Source organism: Pteropus vampyrus, unplaced genomic scaffold (genome assembly GCF_000151845.1).
Source record: "Pteropus vampyrus isolate Shadow unplaced genomic scaffold, Pvam_2.0 Scaffold7, whole genome shotgun sequence".
Taxonomy (NCBI): Eukaryota; Metazoa; Chordata; class Mammalia; order Chiroptera; family Pteropodidae; genus Pteropus; species Pteropus vampyrus.
Window position 1 is genome coordinate 14011355 of NW_011888788.1, and position 22237 is coordinate 14033591.

Sequence of the window (22237 nt, forward strand, 5' to 3'; positions counted from 1 at the left end):
GAAGTCATGTGGGAGGGGATGCATGAATTCTACAGTGTATTACGGGAATATTAATTATGGTAATGAGGAAGATTTTAAGAATGCAGTGAGATTTGTTCAGTACTTAAACCTGGAAACAACTGAGAATATTTTTCAGACAAATATTTTAGGATTGAGCTTTATTTTTTTTTTAATTTTTACTTTTTTTTAGTTGTACAGTATTTTTAAAATTTATTTATTTAAATTATTTTCAAGTATACAGTACATTGGTTAAACATCTATATTGTTCATAAAACAATCCCCCAATTGCTCCCTCCCTCCCGGGCCCACCACTTAGCCATCATATTAATGCTAACTACATTCCCTGTGCCGTGCTCCCCATCCTCGTGCGCAGCTATCAACTACTAATTTGTACTCCTTTAACCCTTCACCCCATTCACCCAGCTCCCCAACCCCGCTCCCCTATGTCTGTCACCAAATTGTCCACTATATTTGTAAGTCTTTTTGATTAGTTTGTTATTTTTTTGTGTTGGATAAAAATACTATTGACCACAAGTGCCTTTATTACAAAGAGCTGTAACGTCAAAGCTATGGGATTAGCGGGAGGCACCTTCACAGTTCTGTAAGGAAGTTTAAGTCCAGGTGACACCTCCATTAGGGATTTTCCTCAGAGCCTTTCCATTGAGGTTGGGCCTTTGCCCTGTTTATCATCTCCACTTGGCCAGTCCTGAATTTTTTCCTCTGACTTATTTTCGTAGATCAATGTTTCAAATCTAAGGATTCCCTTCTGGCTCTTTCATTGGAGGAAAGTGAGAACTCACTCAGGGGTCTCACCCTAATTGCAGTTTGTGAGGTTTGTGGCTGGATATTTGAGGGACCAGTCCCTGAGTTCTGAGCAATAGACAGTGGCTATAAAGTGATATAATGTCAAAGAGTTCTGAAAATTTATATGGTAGGTGGGGAAAGCTTGAATTATCATAAATATTTGGGGACCAGTGTTTTAAAATAAGGTTTCCTCATTCGTATTATGTCTGTGTACACAAAGCTATTATTTATTAAGCACCTTTCCATGGATGTCTGGGGGAAGAACATTCCAAGGAGAGTATATAAAGGCCTGGGATGTGTGTATTTCTTAAAGACTTAAGTCTAGGTCTAAATATCAAACTGTAGTCAGTCTCCTATTTATACTTAATTTCTAATAATTAAATGCTATGTCTTTTGTGTCTTTGCTATAGATGTGAGTAGATGAAAATGTTGATGAAATTTGACTATCGTTTTTGAAATGAAGGAATTGTGCCATCCAGTTTCACTTCTTAATGGCCACTAATGGTTTTGTAATTTTGGCTTAACCCCAAGTAAACACACAGGTAATTTGGTTAGTAAGAGTTTAAGAAGAGGGGGATTCATGACTTTACTATTTGGTTTTCATTTTTCTTAAAAAAATTTTTTTCCAGCTGTACTGAGATATAACTTACAAATAACACCGTGTAAGTTTAAGGTATACAGCATGATGACTTAATACATATATATATTGTTAAATGATTACCACATCAAAGTTAGTTAATACCTCCATCACCTCACATAATTATAATTTTTTTTGTGATGAGAATATTTAAGATACTTTTCACAAATTTCAAGTGTACAGTACAGTATTGTTAATATAGTCACCATGCTATGCGTTATATCCCCAGAACTTATTCATTTTATAATGAATGGTTACTTTTATTCCCTTTGACCAACACCTTCCCTTTTCCCCTACTCCCCAGCTCCTGGAAACTACCGTTCTACTCTCTGTTTCTATGAAGCTGTCTTTTTTTATATGTGACACATATAAATGAGATCAAACAGTATTGGTCTTTCTTTGACTTATCTCACATAGCATAATGCCTTCATCATCCATTCATGTTGTCACAAATGGCAGGATTTCTTGCTTTTTATGGTTGAATAATATTCCATTGTGCGTGTGTGTGTGTACCACATTTTTAATGTATTCATCTGTTGATGGACACTTAGGTTGTTTCCATGTCCTTGCTATTGTAAGATTTGCTGCAATGAATATGGGGGTGCAGATATCTCTTGGAGATAGTGATTTCATTTCCTTTAGATATATACCCAAATGCAGAATTGCTGAATTATATGGGAATTCTATTTTTAACTTTTTGGAAAACCTTCATATTGTTTTTCATAGTGGCTGCATCAATATACATTCTCACCAGCAGTGCACAAGTGTTCTCTTTTCTTCACATCCTCACCAACATTTATTGTCTCTTGTCTTTTGATGACAGCCATTTTATCAGGTAAGAGGTGATATCTCATTGTGGTTTTGATTTGCATTTCCCTTATGATTAGTGATGTTGAGCACCTTTTCATGTACCTGTTGGTCAATTGTATGTCATATTTGGAAAAATCTCTGTTCTGATGTGCCCATTCAAAAAATTGGGTTATTGGAGTATTTTTGCTATCGAGTTATATGAATTCCTTGTGTATTCTGAATATTAACCCTTATCTGATATATGGCTTGCAAATATTTTCTCCCATTTTATACGTTGCCTTTTTATTTTGTTGATACTATTTGTTATTCTTATTTCATTGGTTGAACATGATTGACTTAAAAATATTTATATTTTTTGTTTCTCCGAGATAATATTTAACACAAGCCATGTTAACATCAAAGGCAGAAGTTTTGGTACAAGCAGCTTACTCACTTATTTAAGGCCTGGATACTGGTTAGCAGTTGAAGATGTGGTGCAACATGAGCCTGCATTTTGAGAAGCAGCACTCTGAGGCCCCAAGTGTTGGCTGGGATCTAATTCAACACCATCTTACATGTGTGGCTTTGAATAGGTTACTCACCTCTCTGCGTAGAAAGTAGGTAAAGTGCCTGGACTGCCATGTGGCACATTTTAGGCACTGAAAACGGAACTTTAAAGAGCATCTACAAATCAATAACAAAAAAGGGCCCTCAAACTTGGAAACTTGGAAAAGGCTATTATCAGAAGAAATACAAATGGCCACTAAAGTTTGAAAAGGTGCTCACTCTCACTGAAATTGCAGGAAATCCAATTTGTAAGATCCCATTGTTTTGCCTGTTTAGATTGTTAAAATAAAAAATTGATAATATCAATTAATGAGAATGTAAGGAAATGGGCACTGTGATACACTGTTGGTGTATCACAAGCTGGTGAAGCCTTTTCAGAAGGCATTTAGCAATATTGATCAAAATTAAAACCAGACATAACTTGACTGAGCAGTTCTACTTCTCTGAACCTTTCACACAGAAGTCTGTGCACATATGCACAAAGATGTTGGTACAAGGGTGGTACAGCCCTGTGGAAGCAACCAAAATGCTAATCAGTAGAGAAAAGGTAAGACAAATTATATCTCATCCATAGTGTAGAATACTGTATACCAGTTAAAAAGAATGAGGCAAACCTATATGTATTGATTTCAGATCAGATAAGAATAGGAGAGAGGTCTAATTACCTCCCCTCCCGCCACCCCCAGCCCTTTTACGTTTTACTTTCCTTCTAAACAGATAGAAAATGGCCATCTGGTCCATTTTGACTTTCTTGTCACATTGTTGAACTGATACAGCTGCTTCAGATAATTCCGTTGTGGCTCAGAGAGGCTAAATTACTGATAAATTAACTTTCTTTTTATGGTTCTTATCTCAAAGTCATTTTTATTGCTTTCACTGTGTACCAGGAGTGGAGAATAAATGTCCAAGGCTGGGAGAGAGGGTCGTGCCTCAGGCAGGAACAGTGTGTCTCTGGCTATGTCTAGTGGTCTTGTCCTCTCAGTCCCCTGGCCCTTTGTTATCCTTCTCAGGTCAGAAGGGCATTGCTAACCTCTCTCAGGAATAGCTTTTCCATGATTTTAATAGGGCTGGCATCCAGAAGAGGTCTTGTTTTCATGATCCAGTTTGCGAGGATTGTTTTATAAAAAGTATCTATACAACAGTTGATTGAGTTTCTTGATCTGTACTCCCATCAGAATGAATTTTTCATTAAATTTAATAAATTAAAGTATTTATTTTTTCAAAAAAATTTCAGAACAAAATTGCTTCTGTGAGCAGAGCTCATTTTCTGTATGTTCTTGTCCAATTAGAAACATTTTACTATGATTTATTTAAGACAAATAAATAAGGAACAAGACAGTGAACATTAGTGTGTCCACCTCCCTGCGTAAGAAAATGTTCTTTTAAATTGTAGATTATTGAAGATGTTCCACTGGTTTAGGGATTGGCCATTTTAATGCCTCTTGTGCTAGTGCTTTCTGATTGAATATTAGTATCCAGAGCTCAGCTGTATGCTATTTCTTTTGGTCTCCCCTGTGATAGGAAATTCTGTAGCAGGGCTCAGATTCTGCAGTGACGCAGTGCTGGAAGAGACTACACTGGGGCACGGAGGTGGTCAGACTCAGAAAATGGCTTCTTGTGATTTCTTCGTAGATGAAATTTAGCATTTAATACAGAGTTTATAGGAAGCTGCCCCATACTCTTGTCAACATTATTGCTCTATTGGTACCCTTAGATGAACTGGTGAGGCTCTTACTCATTTGCAGTACAAGAGTCCAGATCTGATCCCTTTCCCCTACCTGCTTCCCTGCCTCCCCATTCATCTCTTTGTCCATCTGTTCATTCAGCCAGCCAGCCATCCATCCATCCATCCATCCATCCATCCATCCATCCATCCATCCATCCATTTTGGCAGCCCTTCAGTGATTCAGTATTCTTTGAGCATCTACTGTGTTAAGGCTCTATGCCTGGCATGGCCAGGCTGTTGAAATTCCACCCAGAGCAATAGGAGTAGCTGTAGACTACCTTGGACCAGCCTCTCCCATCATCCCAGTTCTTCTGGCCTTACAGTGGCTTCAAGGTAGAGTCTGGGGTGGAGCCACACTCCACAGAGGTGAGGGAGTCCGGCATGGCACTGCTCATGGAGGCCATGCTGCGCAGCACAGGGTTGGGACTGTTGGCTGTGGTTGTTGGAGTCGGGCTTCTAGTGGCTGTCCAGGTGGCAGTAGATGTCCTCCACCAAGGAGAACTGTTTGGGGAACATGGGCCACTTCTGTTTCTGGTTGATGTGGGCTTGGTGGATGTGGATGAGCAGTGTGCTCTTGTTGGCAAAGACCTCAGGACAGTGGATGCACTGTAGGTCGGCCTTCTCTGAGAGCTGGCGTTGTGGGTGAGCAAGTGCTTCCCAGCAACTTGGTCTGGCTGAAGGTGTCTTTATAGACCACCTCCACCCACAAGTTGTTCTCAGTGTCCCAGGAGAGAGAAATAGGTAATTCCAGCTCATGTTGAGAGTTTCCTTAAGAAAGGAGTGTTGAGGGTGCTATGGCATCGTGCACTTGTCTATGTATGTGTAGGTATGAGAGGTATTGAGAGTGAGAATGTATACACTGGTAGTGAGAAGAAGGATATAGGACATTCTAAGGTGATAGACAAGCTTTTGCAAAGACATGATGGAAGAGAGAGCATAGCATATTAGTTATTTATTGTTGGATGACAAAATACGTCAGATAATAATATTGTTATTTTAAGCCTTAGTGGCTTAAAATAACAATATTATTATCTCATATTGTTTCTGAGCATCAGAAAATCAGGAGTAGTTTAGGTTCTGGCACAGGCTCGTTGCAGTCAAGATGTCAGCCCAGGGCCGCCACCATCATCTAAAAGCTCTGCTGGGGCTGGAGGATCTGCTTCCCAAGTATCTCACTCACGTGGCCAGCAAACTGATACCAGCTTTTGGCAGGTCTCAGTTCCTCTCCTGATGCCTCTCCCTGGGGCTGCTTGGATATCCTCACAACAAGCTGCCTGCTTCCCTAGAGCAAGTGATCCGAGAGAGAGCAGGGTGGAAGCTGCAGCGTCATCTGTGACCTAGCTCTGGAAGCACCATACTGTCATTTCACAGTGTCCTATTGTCCACGCAGGCCAGCCCTGTCCACTGTGAGGGGGTGGAGACTGCATAAAAGCATGGATACCAAGAGGCAAGGATTGTCGGAGCCCTCTTGGAGGCAGATACCACAACATGGTCCAGAATCTGAAAGCTGGTCTTTATGGCTAAGGCTAGCTGTGACTGGCAGAGTTGATTTGACTGCAGAGCTTGGTGCAGGCTTGGGACACTGTTTCAAGCACTTGACAGTCTTGAAGAGTACTGGCCAGGTACCCTGTAGGATGCCCCCAAATATGAGACTGGGGTTGTGGGTTTTTTAGGAAGAACACACAGAAGTGGAATGTCCTTCTTGTCTCATCATATCAGGGAGTTCGTGATACCCATGTGACCTCTCCGGTGATGCGAACCTGGTTAATGTGTTGTCCAGGTCTCTCCACTGCAGAGTTACTTTTCCCTTTCCTCTCTGTTATTGGAAGTGAATCCCTAAGCATGGTACACCTCTCAGGGAAGATTAAGCTCCACCTCCTGGAGGCGGAAATATCTACATGTCTTATTTTAGGGTTGCAGGACACCCAGATGACTTAGATTTTCAGATAAGCAAGGAATAATTTTATTAGTGTAAATATGCCCTTTGTGATATCCGAACTTTAAATTTAAGTGGGTGTCCTGTAGTTAAATGTGGCAAACCCTAATAATTTGGAATTCTTCTGTAAGAAAAATTGGTCTCTCTCCCCCTACATTTGATTTTTAGTTTGATCCCACCATTTTCTTGGTATAGTTTTCTTCCCACTTTCTGTCATCCTGTAGCAGAGTTTGATTTACTTTAGTGCATGCACTTTGTCTACTTAATTTTCTTTTAAAACAACATGGAAAATTGTTGTGTTTGCCCCCCAAAATGAATTTGTGTGTGTGTGTGTGTGTGTGTGTGTGTGTGTGTGTGTGTGTGTGTGTTTAATCAAAGGATTTTTCTCATTACATGAGCCAAAAAGCACATTAGTTTCTAACCCCTATAAATGAAACCCAGAGTTGAAGGAAACAAGAGATTTATGCTGAATTTCCAAGTGTGGGTTGTGGGAGGGGCAGGGAAGAAGGATGCTAATGTTCTTTTAAACAGCCCCAGGCTGTTAAAGCAGCAACTAGCACACGGATTCCCCCTGAACTTGGCAGTGTGAGGCACTTGTGATTGCTAAAGCTCCCCAACTTCTAGCAGGTGTGAGAGAATGCTAAGTGGATGTGGAAATGAAGGGTGGTGGGATGCCAAAGAGATGGTGTAATTTTCTTTTTAAAAGAAAACTAGACCTCTTGTTTCCTTGAAGAGCACCTAGCCCATCAGATGGTACTGCGTTTCATTAAAGCAGTGATCCTGCTGCATGATTACCTTGGGTGTCTTGTTCTCAGCAGCTGGTACCCATCAAATCAGGGCCTGCTTCTCATCAGCAGCAGGTGTCCCAGGACTGCAGCATTCAAAGAGGGCTCAGCTCCTCCTGAACAAGAGACCGCTGCTGTCCCAGGGTCCTGACAGTCCTCTCAGAGCTGAAGGATCAGTGATGGACCAGGCGGAGAGGAGGTTTCAGAGCTTGGTGAACTGAAGATGGCTCTCTCCTGCTGACAGTTCCCTTCTTATAAGTTCATTTGAAAAGACTTATAAGAGCATTTAAGAGGCCGTGTCCATCGAAAGTGAGATCCTGCCTGGCACATAGTGGATGTTCTATTAAACATTTGCCTGTAGAATGAGGGCATTCATTCTTTGTCCTGCCATATATTCAGGTAATCCTCAGCAATTGTGACATAGATCCATCTACCTTACCTAAACAGAACCCTGTCTTCCCTGTTAACAATGCCAGTCACTTGTCATTGCTTACCTAAATCATTTTTCTTGAACTCTGGGGTCTGATTCCTGCCAGGTCTCTGGAGACAGCCTTTAGCACCCTCCGGCTCTGGTGTCCTTTGATCTGAGTGCCCTATCCTTTTTTTCCCCACAAAGAGAGGGCTGCCCATGCCTCTGCTTCTGGAAGGTACTTTCCTTGCTGCATTGTCTCTGGCACCTGGCACAATCCTGACCTGCAGAAAGCCCTCTCTGGATATGTGGGAAGTGAATGAATCCCTACCTCAGGCTGGAATTCTTTTGATATCTGAAATAAGAAATGCTTACAGGTACAAAGATGCCCAGGGCAGCTCATTAAAATATCTACACGTGTGCACAGTTAATAAATGTAGTCTGAGGTCGGCAATTCTTTTTTCATAAGAAAACAGAAAGCATCTTGACATAGCTTCCTGAAGGTGTTACAAGTGTCTGTGTTTGGTTCTTGTATCCTGTTGAACAGAACAACATGTATTTGTCCATATTTTTATATTTTTCAAGATGCCAGATGTCTGTAGTACAAATTTTTATTACTTATTTTTTAATTTATGTTTTGAAACATAAAAACACATTTTGGGATATTGCTATAGAAATGAGTAGTGAGTGCTACCTGATTGTAGTATATGTTTTGCCAAGCTGTTTTGAGTTTTGAATTTTCTTGAATTTCTGTTTACTAGATGCCAGTGTGTTAAATACACAGATAGTAAATAGGTCAGTTCTTAACAGCTCTCAAAAAAGAGCAGACAGTTATATTTTTGGCGAGGATTTTGGAGTGAAAGCATAAGCCCCAAAGAATGACAGCTGAATTCTGCGTTGTTTAGAAGTGAGGAAGCCAGGAGCTGGGCACTGGGACAGCGGCACCATTTGTGGATCCCCACTGTCAGGTAAAGTCTGCTTGACCCACTCCTGTTGGCAAAGCCTCGTCCTGAGTGTAGCCCAACAGGAAGCTTCATGGCAGTTGTTATTCAGATTGTCAATGGACAGTGGCATAGAAATTGAGCCCTCCAATAGTTATTATGAGGTGTGACTCTCTGGGTTGGTGCCCTTCTGTGTTTGGAGCCACAGTGGAATTGCTTAGTGAAATGAGCTACAGAGTTCTCATTTTTACACAGAACACAATCTCTTCTGAACTGCTCACTAGTCTTTTATGAAGAAACTTAAATAAATAGCTTTACTTGCCCTTTTCCAGATTTTTCTCCTTTTTATAGCTGAATATGAGGTCACCAGAAGATTTCCTTTTCAGCTTTGATGTTATCGAATTGAACGTTTTGCAGCTGTGGCTCCTTGTTTTCAGATATGTGTTTCTCTTATTTCTGGCTAACGAGCATCTTAGAGGCATGGAGAGTCTCCCTGTAGAACAGGAGTGTCTGAGAGGTGCAGCTTATCTGGGATGGTTCATCTTCATCCTCTAGCAGGGAAAGATACTTCCTAGAGTACTTGTTTTCAAACTTTATTAGCAGGGGACCTCTTTGTAAACATAAAATTATATCCGAAACACAATGTAACACCAAAATAAACTGCTGTGTGACATGGGGCCTGGGTGATGGTGAGGTAATAGATGGCTTAGAGCTATATCTGCAGGAGATGGTAAGAAAAGGTGTCTCTGAGGCCATTTCTGATGAGCCCTCAGTCACACAGCATGGGAGCCATAGTTCTGGAGTTGGGCATTTGTGGGCATGGTCATCTCATACTGGTCAAGGGTCTGTACTTGGTGCTCCTTACCTTCCTCAGGACAAATAGTTCTGCCTGAAAGTAAGTCTATTTTAACATTTCCTCTGCTGCCTTCCTCTTTTCTATGTTGTGTTTAGGATGTGTCATCGGCTCGGGCTCTGGGGACCTGCCTCTCTTCCTTGGCCTGCTGTTTCTTATCTGTAGCCAGAGTTAGTTCATCAATGTTGTGGTAATAAAGCAACATTAGTGGCCACTGTTGATGGAGCACTCACTGCACTGGGCCTGCTGCAAGTGCTTTACTATCTTATCCTGCTCACCCCTTGCCCCAGCCTTTTCATGTTACATGCAGATGACCCCAGATATCCCTTTCTTGTATCGCTGCCGAACCTAAGGCCTTCTCACCTTTAAGTGGAATTATCTAATTGTTTCTCACAGGTCTGCATGCCGAGGGTTTCTGTACTGTGTTGCATACCAGGGTTTGCTTAACAGTTCTCAAACACTTTGATCACAGCAGTCCCCTCCCAGAGTCTTTGCTGGCTGTGCTTCCCTTAGGGTAAAGATCAAACTTCAGCCCAGTACAGGTCCCTGTCTCAGGCTTGTTTTCCCTCCTTCCCTGTAGGAATCAGGGAAAGCACACACTTGTTTTCTTATCGCCAAGAATGTGCTCAAACTCTTTTTACCTACATGGCTGTAAATTGGTGCACCTCCTTCCTGCGCTTCCCTTTCCAGCAGGAGTGTGTCCCTGCTTTTGCATTGGAATGACAGGCATGGCTTGTCTGTGTACTGCTGATGTATACAGCCATTTGTTAATTGTCTTGAAGTATAATTAAGTCATTTACATTTGACTTCTCTAGAGGTCATGCTTATCTTACAATTAAATTACAGACTCTTTCAGGGAGAACCAGAACTTAAAAATCCGCCCCGCCCCCCCAGCACCCATCCCAGTGCAGAGTAGGCAGTCAACAAATACTTGCTTTTTATTAGAGTTCTAAAGAAAGTCATTACTGAAGATAAAGCAGCTTTTTGTTGTTGCACGAGAACGTGGTATTCCTATTTTGCCAACCTTCTTGTTCTTCATCCTCCAATCTTGTTGTTCTACATTGGTTCCCAAGAGGTTCACTCAGAGCCAACCAAGGAGGACAAAGGAGCTAGTAGAATGAAACTTCTTAAAGTTTCTTTGTACCGGGACAGTGAAAACACTGGCATCAGTATTATCTATTAGTAGAAAAATATAAGTCTGGAGTTCTGATGGCATTCATAATGAGATATTTTTCATTATTTCTTCTAATGTTTGTGACACGGACCTATTCCATGATTCTCGGGTAGCTGTGGTCAACAGCCTCACAAATGAGAACCTAGAGTGGCTTTGTCACTCCTTAGTCAGCATTCTTCAGAACAGTTGCCCTTGTGTAAATGCACTTGAAACTGCAGCGTATCTGGGCCTCTCTGTAGCTTGTTAGAATAAAGGAAGATAGGAAGGGAGAGGCCACTCCTTCACATGGCATCTTTTTTTAAAATTTATTTTTATTTTTTTAGGCAAGGCAACCCTTGGTTGACCTCACAGATTGCAAGGGCCTTGTCAGTGTACAATCCCTTATTTTTTAATTTTTTACACCTACAGCACCTGTTTTTTTTTTTTTTTTTATGCCTCCAGCACTCAGTCTTCCCAGGTGGTCTCCCATCCAAATACTAACCAGCCCCACTCTGCTTAGCTCACATGGCATCTTATGCAGAGGATTACTTCCTTATTCTCTAGTATTTATTTTATTTTGAGACCTTGGTCTCATTACAGTTTAAAGTTTCTTCTCTTATTTTAGCAGCTTATTTAATTGTGAACATTTCAAAGAAAAAAAATGTTTAAAACATTGCAGTTGTAAAGAATATGGGGTCATGCAGAGGTGTTAATTGATCCCTGTGATGGATAAATGAATGTAACTCCCCAGCAAATGGCCTCCTTTTCATTATCTCTCAAGGTCTTTATCCCATCTCAGTCAGTGTGGAACAGCTTAATGTTTTTGGCCGATTGCACTCTGAATTATGCTACTTTTTAAAGCTTTGACTTCATAACTGAGAGACTGAAGCCAGAGTGAGCCGGCTGACTTATTCCTGTGCTATTTATTGCACAAGGCATTAAAAACAGCACCAACATGGTCTTCTGTTTTACTTTATATAGGCTCTGTCATCACTTTAATTGGTTGTTGTTAGAGCAGATGTTTTAAAAGGAATATTTTGGCATGACTTTATTTGTTTATTTAATTTCTGATGACTTGCAGGACATTTATATCTACATATTTTTTTAGAAAAATCTGTGGGCCATGGGAGCAGAGCAACCCATGGGCCCTTTCCAGACCTGATCCTAGGGAGGGATAATGAGCTTGCTGGGGTGAGCTGTACTAGGGGAAGAGGTTTGAAGAAGGAAGCATAAACTGGAAAAGCTAGGGGCAGCATGCAGAAACCTCCCCATTTATAGTCAGCAGGACATTCAATAGCAATCTAAACGTCAAACCACCTTGAAAGAAGGCTTTTAAAATGCAAAAATTCAAGTTATCATTGTTTTAAGGTGAGCAAAATTAAAAATTGTCAACCTAGTTAGAGCTCATGAACCAGTTGAGTCCTCTGCTTTGATACCCTTGTCAAGTAGTGAACTCACTTCAATCTTGGACAGGAGCTTGGTACATATGCCATAGCTCAATAATCCAGTCATTATTTTTGTTTCTTTGAACTTAGGCAATCATAGAAAAGCTTATTAATACTCATTCTCAGGAAAAATTGCTTCCATGTTTGGGCCAGAATATACTTTTTAAATTGCTACTTAATAGCAAGGTTTGTAAAATAATTAATATTATAACAATATTTTGAAGAATTTTAGATTCAGAAAAAGTCTCTGTGGTTGAAAGGATTATTTTAAGAGTTCTTTACTCTTTTATACTATTTAAATCCTTGCTTTAAAAAAAAATGCGGATGGGGAACTCCATTGTTTAAACCTGATGCAAACACCTAAGTCAGTGTAACATCATCAGTGGAAATGGTCATGATGAATCCTGTGGTCTAGCAGATTTCCTTCTGGTTAATTGATTCATTAGCTGGTTTGGGGCTGTACCATTATTATTGTACAGAAAATGTCTGTTATTGTAAGCCAGACAGCTGCAGCTGAACTCATAATCAGGATTCCTAGATATGGAAATCTCTTGTTTTCAAGGCAAAAAGTAAACCTGTTCTGTCATCCGTCTGCGTTCTGCTTTAATCTTGTTGCCATTACAGTCACTAAGCATGATGCTTGTTTAGTGCATAAAAAGCACTCAGTAACTGCCTAACTAATTACTAAAAGAGTTTACAAATGACCAGATGTCATTCGTACATAGGGAGTAGCACATCGATGGAGTTCCACCTAGTTCCCATGGTGTTATTGTTATGTGTTAGTATTAATTGGTAGCCAAGCTGTTTGATCTGTCCATTCAAGTCCTAAGTTAAAATTCTGAGGTTTTCTTGGATTGTGTAACTTTTCATTTTTATGTGATATCTTAAACCATTTGAAATCAATTTGTATTTTTTACCCACCTAAACACCTCACAGTGAATAAAATGTTAAACATTTTCTGGTGTGAAAAATGCTACAAATCAATATAGGGAGTAGCACATCGAATATATTTTATGAATATATTTTATGAATGACTTGCAGGACATTTATATGAATATATTTTCTTTTGTGATTGTTATTCATTTTTACATGTTATGGATTAGGGAGTGGGAGGGACTCAATTCTTAGCAGATTCCTACTCATATAATAAAGGGAAAGGTCTAGAGTGATGAAAATTATTGTCAAGTTTATGATTCTTGACCTTTATAGGACAAGTTGATCAGAAAAATAAAAGTGCAATGTCTTTGAGATACAGTGACTCATCATCTTCAAAAGAGATTTAACACTTTAAACTATGTCTCATCTAAAAGTCTCACTTTTACAGGATAGGAGAAATAGTATTTTTAGTTTATTCCTGGGGAAGCAAGCACAGAATTCTTTCTAGCAGTGATTACAGAACTTGATAGCTGAGTGGGAGTAGAGTATTTTCCAGCCAGGTGTCCTGCTAAACCACTCTGGCAACATTTATCTTATTATTTTTTCTCCATAAAAAAATGTATCCTACATTGAGGTATTTTTATGTTTATAATTCATAATTTAAAATTTTTGTTATATCCTATTCTGATACCAACTGTTTCAGAATCACCTTTGCAAAAATATTAGTAATAGAGGGAAGAAGATGCCTAATTTTTCTTCTTAAATTACCAAATTAAATTTCTCAGGTTTATAGTTTTTCCTGTATTTGCATTTATAAATTTCTTTTTTTCCCATTAGATTTATATCAGAAGTACTGCTCTCCTACTTTGATGATTTTTTCCCCCAGTTTACTAACTTGATTTGATGTTATAAATATACGTGGAAATTGTTGCAATTGAAATATTCTGAGTAATAATTTTATTGATGTGGAAGCTGGAGTTGTCTTGATATCCAATAGTTTTTTGCAGTGCTTAAAATAACTGACAACCCTCATTACCAAAATGTTTATGATTAAACAAAAAAGGAAGGGATAGGGTGGGGAATGGAAAAAATGGTGTTTAAATTACAGACTGCTTGTAGTAGTTACAAAGGGAGGGCAGTTAACCCGAGTCACTTAAAATATGGTCATAACATTGAGAGTTAAAAATAAGTTTACTTGGTAAGGACCTTAAGTGGCAAATATCAGAAATTCAAATGAGCATAAAAGTGCATCAGTGGAATTGTTGGGCAGCATACAAAATTTCAAGTGTTACTTTGTGAAAGATTGTTCTGTGGATTTGCCTACAATTTGAGGCCACATGTGCGATTTTGTGACCGACCCCCTGATTGCTTCAGAATGCTCTTTGTTGACAAGGCCAGATGCTGTCTCCTCTGAGAGAGTGGGGGCTCCTCTTCAGCTGCCCTAGTTAGAGTGTTCACCAAGAAGTATTGGAAGTTAGCTGGCCTTCCAAGTGACATTAGAGGAGACTTAGACCTTGGTGTCAGAAATTCGTCCCGCCTGTGCTCCCAGTGGAGCTCTAGGCAGAGCCTGTGCACAGACCTCCTGGCCTCCACTTGCAGCCATGCTGCTGAAGACCTCCAGCACCTGCAAAGTGAATTCTGCATGGCTCATGTGGGTTGTCCTACAGAGCAAGATTTAGGGCACAATACACTTCACCACAGCACTGCTCCTAAGAGGAAAAGCTAGGATGTAACTTAACTGTTTGATAATAGTGAATAGCTAAATCAACTATGATATGTCTTTTCCATTAAAACTGAAGTTAGAACAATGAGATACTATCTCACACTATTAGAATAGCTATAATCAACAGAACAAGTAATAACAAATATTGGAGAGGATGTGGAGAAAAAGGAACCCTCATACACTGCTGGTGGGACTGCAAATTGGTACAGCCTCTATGGAAAACAGTATGGAGGTTCCTCAAAACACTAAGAATTGATCTTCCATATGATCCAGCAATCCCTCTACTGGGTATTTACCCCAAAGACTTGAAAACCTATATCCGAAAAGATATTTGCACACCAATGTTCATAGCAGCACTATTCACAGTGGCCAGGACATGGAAGCAACTGAAGTGTCCTACGATAGATGATTGGCTCAAGAAGCTGTCATACACATATATACAATGGAATATATACTCAGCCATAAGAAGAGATGAAGTGCTGCCATTTGTGACAACCTGGATGGACTTTGGGATAATCATGCTAAGCGAAATAAGCCAGTCAGAAAAAGCTATAAATCACATTACATCACTTATATGTGGGCTATAAACCTAAAAGCAACAAATGAACAGGACAAACAGACTCAGGGACATGGACAATGGACTAGTGGTTACCAGAGGATAGGGGGTGGGGGAGGAGGGAAGAGGTAGACAGGATAAAGGGGGTCAAATATAGGGTTTAGGGGGAGATGAAGTGGGTAAAGGGGATCAAATATATGGTAGCTGAAGGAGACTGGACTCTGGGTGGTAATCACACAATAGAATATACAGATGTCAAATTATAATGTACACTCGAAAATTATATAATTGTATTAACCAGTGTTACCCCAATAAACTAAAAAAAAAAACAGGTTAGAAAAGATTATTTGATGATATGCAAAAATGTCCATGGTATCGTAAGTGGAAAAATAAGGTTATAAAACAGTATAGTATGACCCCATTTTATAAATATATACATAGTTACAGAGGGATGTAGCTGCTATACGCAGGCGCAGGAAAAAGTACTACGTAGAAAAAAGACTAAAAGCATTTTGGTACTATGGAGGGTAGAATTAAAGGTGATTTATTTTCTTCTTTTTAAAAACAAGATTAAGTGTTATCACTGATTTTAAAAGAACAATGTTTAAATAAAATGCTTCCACCACGCACTCAGCAAGAATGAAGCTTTTCTCTGTTATATCTAGGCAGCTACCTCTGTAAGCTTCCTAGAATATAATTCATTACATAAGTACCCATACTCAGTAAGCTAATGGTGAGACAACAGGATGGATTTTACCAATCGGAAGGTATGTTGGTGATGGTGTGACAATCCCCAGTGAGTTCCACCTCCTGATACCTGTGACTTTGTGTAGTAATAATGAATAAGGCTGACCTGTGTAACCAACAGGATACTGCAGAAATGATAGCATGTTATTTCAGAGGGTAGGTCTCTGGGGGAAACTAGTTGTCATGTTGTAAGGACATTTGAGCAGCTTTGTGGCAGCTCCACATGGCAAGAAATGGAAGCCTCCTGCCAACAGCTAGCACCAGCTTGCCAGCCTCTTGAGGACCATGTAGGAAGCAGGCCCTCCCACCTGTACTGTCAACACAATGATTGTAACCTCATGAAAGACTCCTGGCCAGAACCATCCAGATAAATGGTCCAAATTCCTGACCAACAGAAACTTTGTGAAAAATGTTTATTGTTGTGTTGAGCCTCTACGTTTGGGGGTAATTTGCTACACAGCACTAGATAACTAAGAACAGAAGCACTGGGGTGTTCGTCCTTAGCGTGGTCACTTTAGAGATAAAGGTGGCCACATCCTTTGCTGACTGCTGCTGGTTATTAGGATGGCATTTTGGTCATATCTGTCCTCCACTTCTGCACTGGTTAACTTAGGGTTCAGTGATTGACAGATCCTTGTAACCTTGCCTGGTGTCTGATGCTTGCATGTATGGGACAGGCACTTGTGAGCCTGGCCCTTTCGATAATTCCATCTCAGGCCCCAAAAGGGCAGGAATGGGAAGAAGAAAACTGCTTACTCTTAGTTCCTACTTGCCAGACATCACTCATGTTTTATTATTAACTGCCCCTCTCCTCTCCAAAAAAGGAAAAGAAACTGGCATTTCATAGACATTATTTTATTCAGATAATAGTAATTAATCACCATCATAAATAATGTACAGTTTAAAAATTTCTCTTACATGTGAACTTTATGAGCAAGTAAATATTTTCTCATTTGGGGTTTTCGTTTTCTCTGCCTGGATTCAAGAGCTTTATAATCTTTAACAGTCCATGTGCATTTAAAGTGTTTGAGGTTTCAATATGCTGTTTCTATAAACCTAAAGAAAACACATGCAACTTTTTCCATTGCGGGGATGATAACATGTTGCATTTTTTGTGTGTATGAACTGGAGCCTGACTTTTGACCAGTTCCTGAAGAATCCATGTGCAGCTCTGATTATTTCAATGAAGAGTTGTTCCTAGTTTATTTTACTATTTTAAAAAATTTTTCTCCTTGGAGCTGTTTTCTGTCTTTTAAAAATGCTGGACACAGGGCATGGGAGAAGGTGGTTGAAACCGGCTTAAATGCTTCAGATGTCCACTCAGTGCTCTGATGTCACCTGTGGCCAGAGTTTTGCCCTGCCTGGTGCCTTAGGTGGTTAGCAAATACTGCTTAGTGAACACATTTTACTTTTCAAAGTGTTCAGAACCTTCCACAAATACTGTATTTTGTTTGTTTGTTTTACCAAAAATATCTTTATTAATAATTACCAGAGAAATCCAAGGAGAGAAAATACAATGTCTTGAAACCTATATAATTTTATGAACCAATGTCACACCAATAAAATTAATAAAATTAAAAACTTGAAAGTAAATTTAAAAGGCCTTTGAATAGTGAAAATGGCGCCATTATCTTTAATCATCTAGGCCTATTTGGTAACTTTAGATTCTTACTCAGTCTATTTACTTTACACATAATTCTTTTGGGCTTGAATCTGTTTTTCCCAGTCCACATATGCAGTTTCGTTAAATTCTCCCTATGTCTCAAAGGAGACCTGCATTGATTTTATTGATGGGATGCAGGAAGCTGAGTCACATGAGATCTAGCCCCCAAACTCCTCCTTTTTTTCCTCTATTTCCTTGACTTTACCAAACTCATCCAAATACATCTATAAACAAAGGCAAAATTCAGGAGCATCTTTCTCCTGCAAAGTCTTAAGCAGTAATTTGAGAAATGGAGTTGCTCCTTTTAAAAAATTAAACCTCCATTCTCCTTATTAGACACATGAGTGTGATCTTCTTAGAATGTGCTTCGTGAGAGGAAAGAGAAGGGCTTGCTGCTATAACACTGCATTTCTTGATGCTCTGGTCTCTTGTGGAATAAATGATAAATGCTGGCTTTCCTGAGATTTTTGGGATGACATGAGAGCCTTATGGCTTGAAATATAAAAGAACATCAGGAAAGAATTTGAAACCAAAAGGCACTCTAAATTCCAGGAGAGCCCGATGGGACAAATGAGAGAAGGAAGCTGACAGGGATCTTGAGAAGACATGGAGCCACCTCTCAGTGGGTGGGAGCTGGGTCACTTGATGGTAGGAAATAGAGCTGACTCTAAGAGGTTTCTAGGTGAGGGATGGGCTGTTAACACCTCCACTGGTAATTCAGCTTTACTGGCTGGAACTTGTTCTTTTTTGGAACTTGTGTCTTTCTAGGTTAACCCATTGCTTACTTTCCCCCACACCTCACTGGAGGTGTATCTCTTGAGTTCTGACACTTGCCATTTTCTGCAAACTCATTATAATACACTTCAAAGAAGTTATATTTTAAAACTTGATTATAGGTCAGACCATATTGTAACTATACTCTGTTCTTAAAGAAGAGCCTGAGAGTATGTCAGAAATAAACTTTTAGAATTTAAAATGCATGTTATCTAAATGATTGATGTTAAGTTGTTGTTGAAGTTGTCTAGATGAACTGTATACCCTCCAGGAAGATAATATTTTACCTTTTTAGTCTCATTCATTTTCTGTCTCTACCTCCACATGAGCCTGTCCCTGTCCTGCCGCTTGCATCACCCCAGCCCCCCGACCCGCATCACCCCATTTCTCCTCTGCTCAACCTACGTTTCCAGAGAGAATTGATTTCATTTCTTTTCAGTATATTTTGGAGTTAGAATTAGTAGACTCTCCCAGGCACAGGCTTCTCCTCGTTGTCTTTTCCCTTGGCTTTCTAGGACAGCTCTTTTCTCCAAGTTTGGACTTAGCTTCGATAGGATGGCTTATGAGGAGAGGGAGGAAAAGCTGGCGAGACCCCAGCCTTTGTATCATGGGTACTCTTTGAATTTACTATCAGAACTACACCTATAATGAGCCACATCCTTCTCCAAGTTCCCGAGTGAGCCAGGGCCTTATCTCTGGTTTTCCTGAGACCATACTTTGAGTTGTGAAAGCATTTCTTGATTTATATTTCTTTGATTGCATCTGAAAAGGCCTGTTGGCCTGACAACAGTTTCTATGGAGATGATACTTGTGGTTAGTGCTGTTGGGCAGTCACCAGAAAGCATCAGGTGTTTCTATATTCACAGGGTAGAGCAGATTCTGTTATAAAGCACATGAAAGTGAATCACTCTAACCTTGTTCTCTCCTGATTATAGTCTGATGATCTATATAAACACATCCCAACTGTATAGTCATTATAATTTGCCACTGCTGTCTTTAATTTTCTAAGGATCTGGAACTTGAGGTACTTTTTTGAAGAACAGATATTAAAAATGACATTTTAAACAATTGCCCTCTGGTCTGATTTATATATAATGCTGACCTGTCTGATTGACAGGAAGAAAAATGGATAAACCACTGTTGAGAAGTGACCTAATCAACCTGGCTGTGACCACTCTTAGATTCTTTTTGGTAGGTAATAATCACCACCGGAATGTTTGAGGTGGGTGAGGGTTAGTTATTACCCCCATTAGCTCCCTGCCAGATGTGCTGGAACAGGTGTCAGACCTTGCTCTGCTGTACAGGATTTATTAAAGGGACATGCATTAACAAGCAGGCACAAAACATTCCTACAACTTGTTCCGTTAACTTGCTAAAACCCCAGTGCTCAAGCAGATGCTGTATCTTCTAGACTTATAGGGTGTATGGCTCAGTACTCAGGACCACTTAACTACTAATCACTCCCCAGGCCTTAAAAAAAAAAAACACTAGGATAAAGAGTAGAGAATGCTACTTCTTACAGCTGGTTATTTGTCAATTTTATGGAAGGACTGGTTAAAAACTTTTATGAGCCCAATAAACTATTGATACACATTCAAAACAGAAGCCTGGTGGCTTTAGGAATAAGGAACCAACTGAGAGACTTTTATAGTTTAGAAAATGGTCCTTATGATATATATAACCTCAATAATTCAGGGAACCATGTAAAATATTGAGATTGCCAAAGTTTAATCCATCATCCATTCTGAACTGGATTTACTTTGTACTTTGACCACCTAAAATATGGGCTCTCCACTTGCTCAAGGTCACCTTGTGAAAGAGAGCTGAGTGGTTGCTTTGCTATCTCCCTTTTGGCAGAGACATTGAGACCTTGGCCACATGGCCTGGCAGGAACTGACATGTCAGGAATGGGCAGCCTGTATTCTAATCTGGACCCATACTCCAGAGGCAGTGATGCCAGGGGCTTCGTTATCCACACCTTGGCATCAAGCCATGTTATAACACAATGAATGTCAGAAGTGGATGTTCCCTCATGCAGGAGCCTCCTGCATGGAAAGATGGGAGTTTATTATCTTTAGGTCAGACACCAGCTGGGCATGCTGAGCTGCCTGTCAATTTGGGACACCTTATTAGAAGTCAGATTTATTTACAGTCTGGTTTGCTTGTAAAGTATGGAATTATTTTAAACATTACGAATAAATATCAAGAAGCCCTTCACAGATATTTCAATGATAAGATGTCATCTATTTGAGCCATGCTAATTTCCTTAGATTGCATATATCGTTCAGGTTTACCTCTTCGGAAATTTTATGGAATCCATAAAGGGTGTCTGTTTTTGGAGGAAAGTGTTTTACTAGAAGGTTTTCAATATGGCAATGAAACATTGTTTGAGAGGAACAGGATAGGAATTAGAGCAGGTTTCTTGTCAAGAAACCATGCAAGCAAGGAGAGAGTAGAAAATATTTCAGGTGTTGATAGAAAAACCCACCAATTTAGAATTCTAGTCACTGAAGTTACCCTTCAAAAGTAAAAGAGAAATAAAGACTTTCTCAGACAAACAAAAACAGAATTTATTGCCAGCAGATCTGTCTTGCAAGAAAAGTTAAAAGAAACTCTTTAGGCAGAGGAAAATGATATAAGTCAGAGCCTTACATCTCCATAAAGAAAGGAAGCGTATAAGAGAAGGAATAAATTAAGGTGAAATATATTAAAAATTTTTTCTTTTTAATTGATCCAAAAGTTAACTGTTTAAACCAATAATAGTAATGATATGCTAAGTGATGATAGCATATGGAGAAGTAAAGTAAATGACAGCAATGTCACAGGGATGGGAGGGAGGAATTGGGAACACTGTTAAATGAGACATGCACTGTAGGTGTTAATACTATAGTGCTATTTGAAGGTGGACTTAGTTTAAAATGCATATTGGAAGCTCTCGGGCAATCATGGAAAGTTTTATAAAGAAGTATAATCAATCTACTTAGAGAGTGAGCACACATTCCTGAAGACGTGTTTATCTGCTCCTGTTTTAGATAACAGTTGTTTCCATTGCATATTTCAATTCTTCATCAGATTACTACTTTGAGAGTGATATGTGATATGATATGTGTCCATTTATGTGTTATTTCTTTGCTGATTGTTGGACACTGTACTGTAAAGTATGTACTTTGATTAGAAGAAATATAACCTGGTGGTCCAAATGGGTACAATATCTTTTGTTTCAGTCCTTCAATAGTGTTTTGAGTATTAACATCTACTACCCAGAATGCAAAGCCCAGTCCAGAGCAAATATTTGTTTAATAGCCTCCTGGATCTACAGACAGCAGTCATTTCTTTTTGCCAGCTGCATGCAGGACCTTCACCTGGGGAATCTGCCCCATAGCTGTCTGCAGTCTCTTTCTTGTTGATAGACAGGATAGTCTTTGTTCACATTTTGTGTTTCAGAGGATGCAAGAAGAATATATTGACAATCAGCCCATTTCTGTATGGCTGTACCTCCCCTGTGTCCATTGGTATCATGGAGCCAGGTAGCTATCCCACGTGAGTACACCAGGGTATCCATCTGTTGGTTTCAGTCACCTTCTGATCCCAGAAGAGGGTTCTTTTTATGGGAATTAAATTTCTATTGTGGCTTCCATAGGTCTGTGCCGGTCTTCCATTGCCCATCAGCCTGAATACATGACAGTCATTGACTACTGCCCTTGAGTCTGTATACGCCCAAACTTCAGCACTCTTGTTGTTGTCTAATTCTTCCATCATTGTAATGAAAACAGTATGCAGTTTAGGCCACTGAGCCGATTTATTCTTAACCTTCTTTAATCAGAGTTTTTCCATCAATTGGTTGTAGTGTGGT

General features: G+C 39.7%; 1 protein-coding gene across 3 annotated transcripts in view; it reads left to right on the plus strand.

The window, feature by feature from the left end:
• The window catches only part of DTD1 (D-tyrosyl-tRNA deacylase 1), a 154808-nt gene that overhangs the window by 52840 nt on the left and 79731 nt on the right, over window positions 1–22237 (plus strand). Inside the window, exon 5 of one of the 3 annotated variants that reach the window (XM_023537649.1) lies at window positions 21829–21924. The exons of the other annotated variants lie outside the window; for them this stretch is intronic. Within the exon in view, the coding sequence (XP_023393417.1) occupies window positions 21829–21915 (87 nt within the window). The 3' untranslated portion in view covers window positions 21916–21924. Of the gene's footprint in view, window positions 1–21828; window positions 21925–22237 lie in introns of those variants that run through there. 3 annotated transcript variants of the gene reach the window in all.